The 13301-nt window shown below is 38.4% G+C and overlaps 1 protein-coding gene across 5 annotated transcripts in view; it reads right to left on the bottom strand.

Annotated features, from left to right (window-relative positions):
- Nucleotides 1-13301, bottom strand: part of AASS (aminoadipate-semialdehyde synthase) — a 67397-nt gene that overhangs the window by 47542 nt on the left and 6554 nt on the right. For 3 of the 5 annotated variants that reach the window (XM_059933511.1, XM_059933510.1, XM_059933514.1), the window contains exons 2-6: nucleotides 10087-10308; nucleotides 6804-6980; nucleotides 3971-4055; nucleotides 1173-1240; nucleotides 916-1062 (exon numbers count right to left, since the gene is read on the bottom strand). In XM_059933511.1, the coding sequence (XP_059789494.1) occupies nucleotides 916-1062; nucleotides 1173-1240; nucleotides 3971-4055; nucleotides 6804-6980; nucleotides 10087-10293 (684 nt within the window). In that variant the 5' untranslated portion in view covers nucleotides 10294-10308. Of the gene's footprint in view, nucleotides 1-915; nucleotides 1063-1172; nucleotides 1241-3970; nucleotides 4056-6803; nucleotides 6981-10086; nucleotides 10309-12677; nucleotides 12751-13301 lie in introns of those variants that run through there. The other 2 variants (XM_059933512.1, XM_059933513.1) reach the window with 2 other exon arrangements.

Below are 13301 nucleotides of genomic sequence, written 5' to 3'. Positions count from 1 at the left end.
ATAAATAATGCATGAGTGAAAATCTAAAAATCAATCAGAAAAGAACCAATACGTTTTCCTGCAAAGGTTCCAACTCATTTTCCCCACAATTTTATAGCTCAACTTGCCCTGCCCTGCAACTGGGACCACAACACGGAAGCACAGATGAGCCTCTTGTATGCAGCCTGCAAACCAACTTTTATTCCCATTTAAACACCACTCATTGGATGGGGCTTTAATTTTTTTACTTAAAGTTATTCAGCATAGAAGCAAGGAGGTTTAGAACTGACAGTATGATAAAAATATTTCTATTTAATTTTTGCTCGATTGCAGAAATTATTTCAAGTGGGGAAACTATATTTCCTACTTATATCAGATGGCTATCTCACAGTATAATATAAATAGTGATATCTTGTTTGTAAAATATTTTCGCTGAAGAAAGATCTATTTTGCAATTACAAGTTTCTCTAGGGGATCAAAAACACATTCTCGAAACTACCGCAGAAGGAAGAAAGTAACAATAGTAGTCTTGAATTAAGCTTCTTAACCTCTTTTGGCAAAACTCCAAATCTTGTAAAATTTACATCCTGGGGTCACTTCCAAATTTGGGGATATCTCAGTGATGGAGGTAAAACAGAGCACCCTAAGAATAGACCTTTACGCAACAAGGAGTTATCCCTCTAAAAAGAAAAAAAGAAAAGAAGAAAAACCATTCAAAGCCTCTGACAGCTTGGAATCAACTCAAAGCAAAGACACTAAGTTTGGACCAGTACTGCACTTTACTATGGGAAAAGTACATAGGTAAGAAAAGTACCAAGAACAGAATGCCCAGTCATGGAAAAGAAGGGCTCTGAAATGCACACAAAATGCCCACATCCTTTGGGTTAGTGTCAGAGTTTCAGACTGCTTTACAGAAAGAAGACAGTTGGAACTTACCTTAGATACATTACCAGTCCCCGTGAACACAAATGTTAAGGGCCCTATCGACTTCGGCATCAAACCCAGAGATATTTCGTAGCCAGCGTCTCGGACAGCTTGCACAGCCTGACTGCTGTTCCTGTAGTTGTGAGCCATGCCAATGTGCTGCAAGCAAGCACACATGGGCCACATTAGTCGACCACCTGAGACGTGTTTCTATTCTTAAAATGTGACACGTGTTTACAAAAAAAAAATAGACACAAAAAACATCTCACCATAAAAGGTGTGTGATGTCCCAAAGCAAGGAGCCTTAAACCCATTCCGTGTAAAATGTTGATCATCCCTGTTGCAGAATCAGACCAACAGAAAGACCATTAGTTGGAAGGAGTTGAAGCTGTTCTCTCTACCTGTTCTCCAACCTGCTCCGTGCTCTGAGGAAGCACCGACCACAGCATCTCAGATTTGGAAGGGGCCCCAGTAGTCATCTTCTCCACCCCCTCAACTTTCTGCCATTGAAAGTGTTAAGCCAGCTGCACCCCGAACTGCCCCCTCCACATCCAATCCTGCTGAAACGGAAAGAGCGCCCCTCTTTTTCTCTAAGGTTCATCTCTCCACCTTTGCTCCAGATCCCATCCCTTCCTGTCTCTCTCAGGAATTTACTCTTGAATTATGTCCTCTCTCTATCCCTCTCTATTGGTTCATCCTTATCAATGTTTAAACACGCCTCCATTTCTCTCATACCAAAAACAAATGAATAAGCAAAAACGAAGTCACCATTGACCCTATGACCCCTCCCCCCCATCATTTCAGTGACCTACACAGCTAAACTCGGTGGACGCTTTTCAGATCTTGACTTACTTGTCAGAGGTATCTGGCAATGTAGAGCCTCTCTTTGTTGGGACTCTCTTCCCTCAGCTTGCCTGGCTTGAACATTTTCACCCTACATTTCTGTAGGCTCCTCTTCCCATGCCCATTCCTTTTATATTAGTGCCCCTTGCCCTTTGCTTAATATTGGTCACCCTCAGGATTCTGTCCCAGGCTCTATTCTCTTCAATCTCTACATTTTTCCCTTAGCTAATCTCATACATTCCTAAATTTCAAGTACTCTCTGTATGATGATGACTCCAAGTCTGTATCTCTGAGGCAGGTATTTTATTTCAAGACCCAACCAACCACCTTACGGATTTCTCAATCTGGATGTCCTTCACAGAGCAGAAACTTAGCATGCCTGGAACGAAGACCTCAGCATCCATTCTCCCCTTCTTTTCCGGAAGGGAACTTTCCCTCTCCATATCCCTGACCAATTTTCTTTGACCTTTTTTCTGATGTCAACTTTTAAAGGAATAATTTATATACAACAAATCACACCAAGTTAAAGTCTATAGTTTGATAACTGTTAGCAAATGCACACACCCATATTACCACCAACATAATCAAAATACAGAATATTCCCATCACTCCAGTCAATCCTCCCCAAACTTTGGCCCCAAACAACTACTGATTTTATTTCTGTCTGTATAGATTAGGTTCTTCTACAGTTGCATACAAATAAAATTTTAAGTATTTACTCTTCTTTGTGTGTCTGCTTTTACTCAGGAAAATGTTTTTGAGATTCATGCATACTTTGTGTGTATAAGTAGTTTGCTTCTTTTTATTGCTGAGGAGTGTTCCATTCTATGGATGTACCACAGTTTATTTATCCATTCCTCTGCTGATTGTCTGGGCTATTATGAATGAAGCCACTATAAATAATTCTTTACAAAAAATAATTTGTTTCTCTTGATAAATGCCTATGAGTGGAATTTATTTTGTACATTGATATGCAAGTGTTTTATTTCTTCTTGAGATGCGTCTTTCAAGGATTTGCCTATTTTATCAACGTTGTCAAATTTATTGGCTTATTCATAATATTCCCTTATCATTTTTAATATCTGTGACATATATAGTGACGATTCCTCTTGTATTCCTAATATTGGTAAAAGTGGCTTTTCTCTTTTTTTAAAAATCAATCTAACTGGAGGTTTATCCATTGTATTGATTATTTTTTTTAAAAAAGAACTGGCTTTTGATTTTTATTTTATTATTTTTTTAAAAAAAGAACTGGCTCTATTATTTTCCTGTTTTAATTTAATTGATGCTCCCTCTTATCAATATTATTTCCTTCCTTCTATTTGCTTTGGGTTAATTTATTCTTCATTTTCTAGCTTCTTCTGATGGAAGTTTAGATTACTAATTTAAGAACTTTCTTCTTTTCTAATAAAAGCATTAAATGCTATAAATTTCCTTCTAAGCACCACTTTACCTGCATTCCACAGATTTTGGTGTGCTGTGTTTTAAATTTTCATTCCATTCAAAATATTTTCTAATTTTTCCCGTGGTGTCTTCTGGACTCATGGGTTATTCAAAAATACATTGTTTATCTTCCAAATATTTGGAAATTTTTTATATATCTTTGTATTATAATTCCAAAATCAATTTTATTATAGTCAGAGCGCATACTCTATGATTTCAGACCTTTTAAATTTATTACAAATCATTTTGTGACCTAGCATATGGACCACCTGGATGAACGTTCCACATGAAAGGAATGTGTATTCTATTCTGCAAGTTGCTGGGTGGAGTGCTGGGTGCTCAAGAACTTTCACTGATGTCAGCGTGGTTGATTGTGTTTTGCGTCCTCTATCCCTACAAATTTTGTCTACTTATTCTGACAATTACACACCTTCAAGTAGTCTAATCTGATATAGAGTTATAACGTGTGGTGTTTCTCAACTAAAGATGGTTCAAAGTACTAACTGGGACAAAAATCAAGTGCTGTTTTTTCCCAGACTCCAGCTTGTACCCTTGCTAGACTGTCCTTCTCCCTGCTCTCTTTTTCTTAATTTTTGTAATAAGTATAGTTTAATGATTTCATTTTATTCCCCTGATATCCATCACCCTTAGTCACACCCCCATGTTTATTTTTATTGGTGGAAATGAACACTCCCAACCCCTTGCCACAGAAAAGAGAAAACACAGTTACTCCCCAGGCAAGTTTAGAAAATGGGTGATGTAACAGCCCTGGCACACCTACCTGCCACACCTGCCCACTGTCCAAACGCCACTACCCGTATTCCTCTATGATCCACCATTTTCTCATAATCAATAAGTCGGATTTCCTGAAGAAACGATAAAAAATTTCTCAACCAGACCCATCCAGCTTAATTTGAATGAGTACAACACATATACGAGCAAGTGATTATTTCCCAGTATTCCCTCATAAAATATATCTTGACTTGCTAGGTGCACCATGAAATATTTAGAAAATGCTGGGTCACAAACCAAGGGTAGGTTTGTGATGAGAGATGAAAGAATGGTCCTAGCAGGGTGCTAACACCCCTTGATGGTAGGCAATAAAATAACAAAGGCATGATTTCTTTTCACTTTTAGCCCAGCACCATTGACAAATATATCCACATACTGCCCCCACTCATCCTCACATCCTTCCCTCTAGTCTCAAAAAAAACAAGTCTTTCCTGAGACTAATCCCTGTGAGCTAGTTGCCAGCTTTATTCTATGTCCTCCAAGACCTCTCAAACTTTTTCTTTCTTTTCTTTCTTCCTTCTTTAGTGTTCCTTCCCCTCAGCCATTCTAAATACACCCAGGTCTCTCTTCTACTGTAAAAATAACAACTATACTCCCTCTCAAGTCCATACACACAAATCTATCTCATTCTCTCTCTCTCTCTCTCTTTCTCTCTCTCCTTCTGTCTCTCTTAGTACCTCTCTGTTTCTCTGTCTCTCCTTTTTCTCTCTCCAGCCTTTCACAAGCAAACTTTATTTTAAAAGTAGCACAAGCTGCCTGTTCTTCACTTCCTCACCTTCACTAAAATCTTGTCCTTCCTCTTTCCTTGGGACTCTTCCCTCTCTCTTGGAAATGTCCTATTAATTCATGCTTCAAAACTGCTGACACATTGGAATTACAGAATGTTTTAAATAGTCTATTTCCTCAAAGATGATATAATTTTTGCCATGTGCTTGGATTTAAGAATATTTAATATTAATCCAACTCCAAGTAATTTGTTACAAAATGTTGCCCCAAAGCAGCCCTGCTGGGTCTGTTTTCATTAATTTTCTCGAAATGAACGAAACTTCATATAACCAAAAAGAAAAATGTTTCTAAAGTACTTTTTGAGGAGTTCTATCTGCTTAAAGTGAAACATTCTTCTTATGATATTATTTCCTTGAATTACTTTTTGAATTGGTTCTTATGAAACACTGTAAATTAACTACAGTGTCTGTTGAGTGAATCTGAAATTAGTAAGAATGGATTCTATACGCTTATGTAAAATACATTTTCCTCCATTACTTTTACTGTTTGTGAAACTCTCCTGTCCTCTACCTATGGTCAGATTCAAGTCTAGTTTCTAATGCTCTAACATCCTTACCCCAGGACTTAGACCTTGGACTTCTCCATCTACACTCACTCCTTACCCTCATCCAGTCTCACGGCTTTAGATACCATCTAGTCTCTGACAACTGAAAAATGTGTATTTGGAGAAGCTGCCCTCCTGAGCTACAGACTCACATCCAATGGCCCACTCAGCATCTCCCCTTACACGTCTAATGGGCAAATTAAACTCGACAGGCCCTAAGCTCAAATCTTGATCCTCCCATCCAAGCCTTCTCCTCGTGCAGTAGCATTATGTCAATCTAAGGCAACTCCTTTAAGTTACTCAAACCAAAATCTTGGAGTCATCTCTGACTCCTCTCTTTCCCTCATAGTCCACATTCATTTCATCCATGGATCCTGTAGGATCAGACCTCTAAAATACATCCAAGATCTGTCCACGTGTCACGACCTCCACTCCCGCCGCCCTCAACATCATTTGTAGCCTAGCATCTGGACTAGTCTAGACTAACGATCTTTTTATCAGTTTTGCTCTCCTTCTCCCACCTCCAACTTTTATTTACAGAGCAGGCAGAATAAGCATTTTAGAATATGATTAACTCGAGTCCTCCATTCAAAAAGACTGTCTGTCTGTCAGGCTTTTGCACTACTATTCTCTCAGGTTGGAAGGCTTTTCCCAGATGGATATGGCTTGATCCTTTGCCTCTTTCAAATTTTTGCTCAATGCCAATATTGCAATGAGGCACTCCCTGATCATCCTATTTCAAGTAGCGTTATCACCTCCTCCAGCGCCCAGCACTCCTTTTTTTCTTCTGTATTACATTTATCTCCATTACACATATCGCCAAGCGACATATGAGGTGTTGTTTATTTATTCTAGTGTCTCCTTGCACTGGAATGTAAGCTATGTTCATTGCAGTGATCAGTGTCAGACACATTGTAGGCACTTGGTAAATATTTGTTGAGTGAATACTCTGTATTTTAAATAGACGATAGTTTTTCCACAGTATTTATATCTCAAAAAAAGTTTCTTTTCCTAATGAATGTTAATAAATATAAAAATAGTTTCCAGTACAGTTCTGGTACTACAGAGCTGTGCAGCCTCAGTCAAGTCACTTCACCTCTCTGGGCTCCATTTGAAAAATTAGGGTGGTAAGTTATATGATCCCTGAGGTTCCTTTTAGCTCTAAACTTCTACTTGCTAATATTTGAACTATTAACCTTATAACTTAATAATCATTTGGAGCAAATGCTTCTATCATTCTTCCCATTTCAGAATACAAAGGAATGAAATGTGTTTTGTTCCTCTTATCACAAACTCCAAACTTGCCCAGCAGAGCAGCCCGAAGAGCAGGAGAACTATTCAAGCACTAACAGCAGATCACCTCTCCTACTGAGGTGAATACGTGATGTATTTTCCAGATGCTGAAAGAAAACTGAAACTCCACTTGACAGTTAAAAGTTAAAAAAACTACATGCTTCTATGTTAACATTTATGAATATTGGCCACTAATTACCTGTTTTAGGATCTCATCCAACAAACCCATATTGGCCTCCTGAGCCTTTATGGTGTGGGAGAAGAATGCATAGGTCTTCTTAGGCATTAATCTTTCCTCTGGGGGTCTTTTAACTCCCAAAATTAAACAAGCTTCAGAAATATCCTCCTGAAGAATGCCACCAGCTTTGACATATTCCTGGGAATGTAATATTGATTAAAAGTTATTCTCCTGATTTGTTGTATTCATATTTTCTTTAATAAATAAATGTAGCAGTTAAAGTCACAACCTTTTGAAGGAAAAAAATATAAGGAACAAATAATAGAAAAACTACTTCTAATATTCTTACTTGTTGGCTAAAGATCAATCTAACATGTTTGACTTTTGTACCAAAAACAAAAAATTAGAAAATTCAGCACATACTTTAATCTAAGAACAGTTAATAGTTTGACCATAACCACTAGCACATGTGATTTAAATATACATGTGAAATGTATATTTTGTACCAACAATGCCCTGAAACATTAAATGCTAAATAGTAATTTATTACTCAGGTATACTTTTAAAGGAAAGACGTATCTGCAATATTTTCTTTTCTTTTTTTTTTTTTGTTGTTCAGTTAGTATTTATTACTTCCCTACTCTGTTCCATGGACTGTGCTAGAGATGGGATAGGACACAAAGAAACAGAGACAAGATCTCTCCTGTAAAGGAGCTCACAAAATATTGCAAAAAGAAGTCAGAGGCACAGTGCATGAGGCTGAATTCAAAAGAACATTATGAGTAGCATGTTCTAAGTGATATATTAATTTAATGGATATTGAGATAACTCCCAGGTGAGATGGTCAAGGAAATGTGGAAATTTAAATTAATCTAAAAGGCTGGGTAGGATTTGGAGGGATGGAGATGGGAAATACAAGGTGGTAATATCAGTAAGAGGTATTGAAGGAATATATACAAATATGGAGAAGGGAAAATAAGGAAATGTTTAGGGCATAATAAGTGAATCAATTTAGAAAAATAGACTGAATATTATCATGGTGAATATGAGCTTTATTGGATAAAAATAAAAATAATCATTGATATTTATTAATAAATTACTATGTGCTTTGCTAAGCTCTTTGGGTGAATTATCTCATTTAATTCTCAAAACTCCCATGAGGTAGGTACTATTATTATCCCTATTTTATCAATGGGAAACCTGAGTCTTACACATTAAACTGAGATTTCAGAGCTAGTACATGGAGGCAATAGACAATCACTTCAGATTTTTAAATAAAGGGGTAGCATGATCCAGGCAGAATTTTTAAAGCATCTTAGGTGGCAGTTGAATAAAATGAAGATAGGGCTTCCCTGGTGTTGCGGTGGTTAAGAATCCGCCTGCCAATGCAGTGGGCACAGGTTTGAGCCCTGGTCCAGGAAGATGCCACATGCCGCAGAGCAACGAAGCCCATGAGCCACAACTACTGAGCCTGCGCTCTAGAGCCCGTGAGCCACAGCTGCTGAGCCCACATGCCACAACTACTAAGCCTACGGTCTAGAGCTCACACTCCACAACAAGAGAAGCCATGGCAATGAGAAGCCCACGCACCGCAACAAAGAGTAGCCCCCACTCGCTGCAACTAGAGAAAGCCAGCACGCAGCAACGAAGACCCAATGCAGCCAAAAATAAATAAATTTAAGAAAAAAAAAATGAAGATAAATCTAGTTAGGAATCTACTTCAAAGGAAAGTACAAATGAATAGGAAAGAAAGTAAAAGAATGAACATATGGTTCATACCTGGTTTCTCTGAACAATCTATTTGCCCAGTTATAGTAGACTGGTTAAATAAATCGTGATAAATAATGGAGTAATTATAGCAGCCATTAAATAGAATGAAACTGATCTCTATGAACTGACATGAAGTGATTTCCAGGATATACCGTAGAACAAAGCAAGGTGCAAAAGAGTATATACAGTATACAACGTTCTGTATAAGATTGAAGGGAAAATAAGAAAACAGATACATACACACACATACACATATGCTTATTTTTGCAAGAAGTAGCATAGGAATGATAGATCAGAAATAATAATGAAAACAGTAACCTATAGGGTGGGTGGGAATGGGATGTAAGGGATTAAGATGAGAGCAAGACTTCTCTGTGTTGCATCTTTTTATACAGTTTTAATCTTTGAAGCTTGTAAATGTTTAACTTATTTGAAAAATAAAATTAAATCAAAAAGGATTTAAAGCAAATATTAAAATGTAATAGAAACAAAAATAAATCCAACTGGATATCACATTGCCATGTAACCACAGAGAAAAACTAATTCAGATATCTTTGAACACAGCACTCTGAATATTCTTTGTGGGATGTATTCCAAAGGCCAAAAAAAAAATTCTTCTAAGAAATATTAAATTCCATTCAATATTCTCTTATTGAGGTATAATTAACATTATATTAGTTTCAGGTGTACACCTAAATGATTCGACACTTGTACATAGTGCAAAATGATCACCACAATAAGCCTAGTTAACAACAAGCCCCGTACTGTTCTAGATTAAAAGAACTAAAGATACATAATAATGAATACAATGAACCTTAATTAAGCCTTGATTAAAATAAAAACCATAAAAGACATTTGAGACAATGGGGAATTTGAAATGTGAGATGTGAGATGATATTGTGGAATTATTAATTTCTTAGGTGTGAAAATGATACAGTGGTTACGTAGGAAGATGATTTATTCCTAGGAAATGTATACTGAAGCATTTAGAAATAAAGTGGCATTGTCTGCAGCATATTTTCAAATGGCTCAGGAAAGAAAAAACACGTGCATGTATCTAAAATAAAAATAAAAGTCAAACCTGTGTCATGAGATTATTGTGAAGAATGAACAGAATGATGAATAGGAGGGGCTTCACCTGGCGGCTGGCAAGGTAAACACTCATGAACAAACTCTACTCAGTGAAGCATTTCCTGCAGACATTTGTCTTCCCAGTCCTAGAACCAGGGTCACACATGAAGGAGAGAATGACTGAAGGATGTCATCTCCTAAAAGCAATCCTTTTATCCCTCAGCTGGAAGAAGGCATGGGATGGGGCGAAAATAACACTTATTGGCTAAATTCTGGGCTCAAGAAAGGATTCTAACTAGAAATCTCATAACTATATAATCTCATTATAACCGAAGTCAAGAAATGTTGTCACGTGGTCTTTAAGCGACACTAGCGGACATTTTATTTTCACTCAGATGCTCCCTATTTTTCATACGCAGGGTCATTTCAGTCCCACCTATTTTTAAACATTGGAACTCTTTACCTTATCGTGAATGGCCCGCCGATTGGAAGGCTGTATTAAGACCTTGTACCCCAGATTGGTGATCCCTTTGATGTGTCGGGGAGCCAGGGGAGCCCGTCTCTCCCAGGCGTTCACATCCTCCCGCCTCAACGCCATCACCGCCTTGTAGTGAAGCCTGGAGAGGTTGACGCCCAGCCTGCCCAGCTTAGTCCTAGGTACTCGCAGCATCTTGAAACCTGGTGACTGGAAAGAAATTGTTAGAGCAGGACAACGAAAGGCAAGAAGGCTCACAGGTCAGTTCTGGTCTCCTGAGAAATCTGCTGTAAAATCCAACCAACTCAGGTGATAACAGAGTCAAGATGAAGAAGGGAGAGGGAAAACCTGGATGATACGATGATAATTTGCTGGTCCTTTGGATGCTGTTCCTTTACCCAAACAAACCCAAACTTCTACAAACGAAGTTACTTCCAAAAAAAAAAAAAAAAAAAAAAAATGTCCCAAGCAACTTATGGGACACTAATCAATATCTGCTAAGCTGAAATCATTTTTTTTTAATGTATGTTTTATCAAACACACATTCAGCACAAAAGTCTTAAGCAAGTTAATCTACAATGCAAATACAGGAAGATAATTTATGCCAATTTTGATGATATAAAGTTTAGAATCCTTTCATAATGTACAAGATCCTTGACAATCTAGCTCCAACCTCTTTCGAGTTTCATCTCTGACCATTCCCTAAACTAGTTCTACTCAAAGTGTGTTTTACAGCCTGTTGTCAGTCAGTGAACTGCTTTGTACTGGTCCACAATGAGATATGTACAGAAATAGAAAGTAAGCACTTAGAAACCTTTATATGACAGGATCATTTTTCTAGTAACTCATTGGTATCGAATTTTATAAAAGCATTGGTCCTGGCAGATTGGAAATTTAAGAAAACAAAACAAACAAACAAACATGTTTTTCACCACAGGTGTTAGAAGCTGAAGAAGCACCTGACAACCCCAGCCTCGCTTCACTGACCCTGTTGTTGCTCTAAACATTCTCTTTCCAGGCTTCCCTGGTGGCGCAGTGGTTAAGAATCCGCCTGCCAATGCAGGGGACACGGGTTCGTGCCCTGGTCCAGGAAGATCCCACATGTCGCGGAGCAACTAGGCCCATGCGCCACAACTACTGAGCCTGCACTCTAGAGCCCGTGAGCCACAACTACTGAGCCCGCGTACTACAACTACTGAAGCCCACGCGTCTAGAGCCCGTGCTCCGCAACAAGAGAAGCCACCTCAATGAGAAGCCCGTGCACCGCAACAGAGTAGCCCCTGCTCACAGCAACTAGAGGAAGCCCGCGCACAGCAACGAAGACCCAACGCAGCCAAAAAAAAAAAAAAAAAAACCATGCTCTTCCCCTTTCCAGAGTTTCCTCTACCAGACCACCTCCCCCTGCTATTATATTAAACCCAGACCTGTCTCAGTTTTCTAACTGCTATTCCAGATTGTGTAACTCTATTCATTAATTCAATTAAGAAATATTTACAAGAGGCTTACTATGTGTCAGCACAGAATAAATTTTACAGAAAATTTTAAAGCATAAGTATCAAACAGTATTCTGTGCCTCTTCAAATGGTTACATAAATTTAGTAGTCAGAAGTCATTTCAGACGATAATTTGCTGGTCATTTGGATGCTGAACCTTAGTTTTCTATGTTTAAGGTTGGCATCAAAATATAGAGACTAAATGATTTTACATCTTCTAGAAATTCCCTAGCATATAGCACAATTCTTATGGAACACATTTCTGTTACATCAGACTACAATCTCTAAATCAGACCCACCTTATAGACAGGGAAGTTTTGTCCAACAATGGAATGTACAAGTACTATTTCCTGGGGGCAAACTACTTATCACCCTAGATAGAAAACTTGTAGGATAACTCACAACACAGACTAAAAGAATAAAGCAAACAGCAAAGAGTCCGGCTAAGAAGGCTTTAGGAAGAAAAGGGGCAGGGAGAGAAAACACTGCACACAGCAAATGAACATGCCGATCATGAGTTCAGGCTAACTCTTACTCAGGCCAAAATACGGATGATCGACATTTCAGTAAAAGTCTGTTATATACTTCATCTAACTTTTTGGTTTACTTATAGAGTTTCATTTTTAAAAGAGACTATGCTAAGTCCAAATCCAAGCCCAAGCCCATAACATTTATTCTCCTCCAAGCCAAAGGAAAATCTGCAACGTCCCATAGAACTTGAATCCCTATGTTTGTAAATGAAATCAATTCCAAAGACAAATGAGTCTTCTAAACACACTGAGAAGCCCAGAAATGGTCCCATCTTCCCAGCAGGGGCTGCATCTCACATACCATAGTTGACCAAGTGACCCTAATCCTCTATACTTAGTAGCAGTTCTTGGCACAAAGATTAGGAAACATGTCCAAATAATTCAGTCTCCCTCCTCAGCCCAAGCTTGATTTATAACCACAGCTTCCCCTTTCTCAGCAACACTCCCTCCTCCTCCTCTTCCTCCTTCTCCTCCTCCACACCTCCTTTGCCTGGAGTCGGGGGTACAGCGTGGGAGGAGAGACATAAACACACACACTCATGTAATACACACATACACGTTTGCAGAGGCAGACCTTCCTCAGGACCTAGGAAAGGAAAGTAGCAGAGGCTGGCCTTCTGCGTTTTATTTGGGAAGCTACTTTCACTTTCACTTTTTGTAGGGAATTCTTGAATCACAATTCCTGACACTTTGTTTTTAAAGAAATAGAACAATAGTTACCATTGATTTAACATTATATGCCAAACACTATGCTGAGCGCTTTACAGACATTATTTCATTTCCTCCTTGAGAAAATCTTATTAAGTAGATACTATTATTAGCCCCATTTTACAGATGAAGAAACTGAAGTGAAATCCAACTAGAGCTGTTGCTTTTAAGCAGAAGCAGAATCCCTAGGTTAATATTCAACACTCAGGATTTTCTCTTCTTTGCCGAAGACTGCAGATCCACACCTCCGACATCTGACACATGTTAGTCCTGCCAGCTCAATTCAGAAATAAATCAGATCCATATGGCATATGATTAGTTCTCCCACAGCATGGGGTGCCTCCATCAACCCCTTTCTATGTGTCACCAAAAATCCTTCCTGAGTCCCTGCCAAGGTAAATTCTAAGTTTCTGGATGCTTAGAAAAAAGATGATTATAGCAGGTCTGATTATGTTAGTAATTGCTTGAACCT

This window comes from Balaenoptera ricei, chromosome 9 (assembly GCF_028023285.1).
Source record: "Balaenoptera ricei isolate mBalRic1 chromosome 9, mBalRic1.hap2, whole genome shotgun sequence".
Taxonomy (NCBI): Eukaryota; Metazoa; Chordata; class Mammalia; order Artiodactyla; family Balaenopteridae; genus Balaenoptera; species Balaenoptera ricei.
This window is presented reverse-complemented; position numbering and strand designations above follow the sequence as displayed.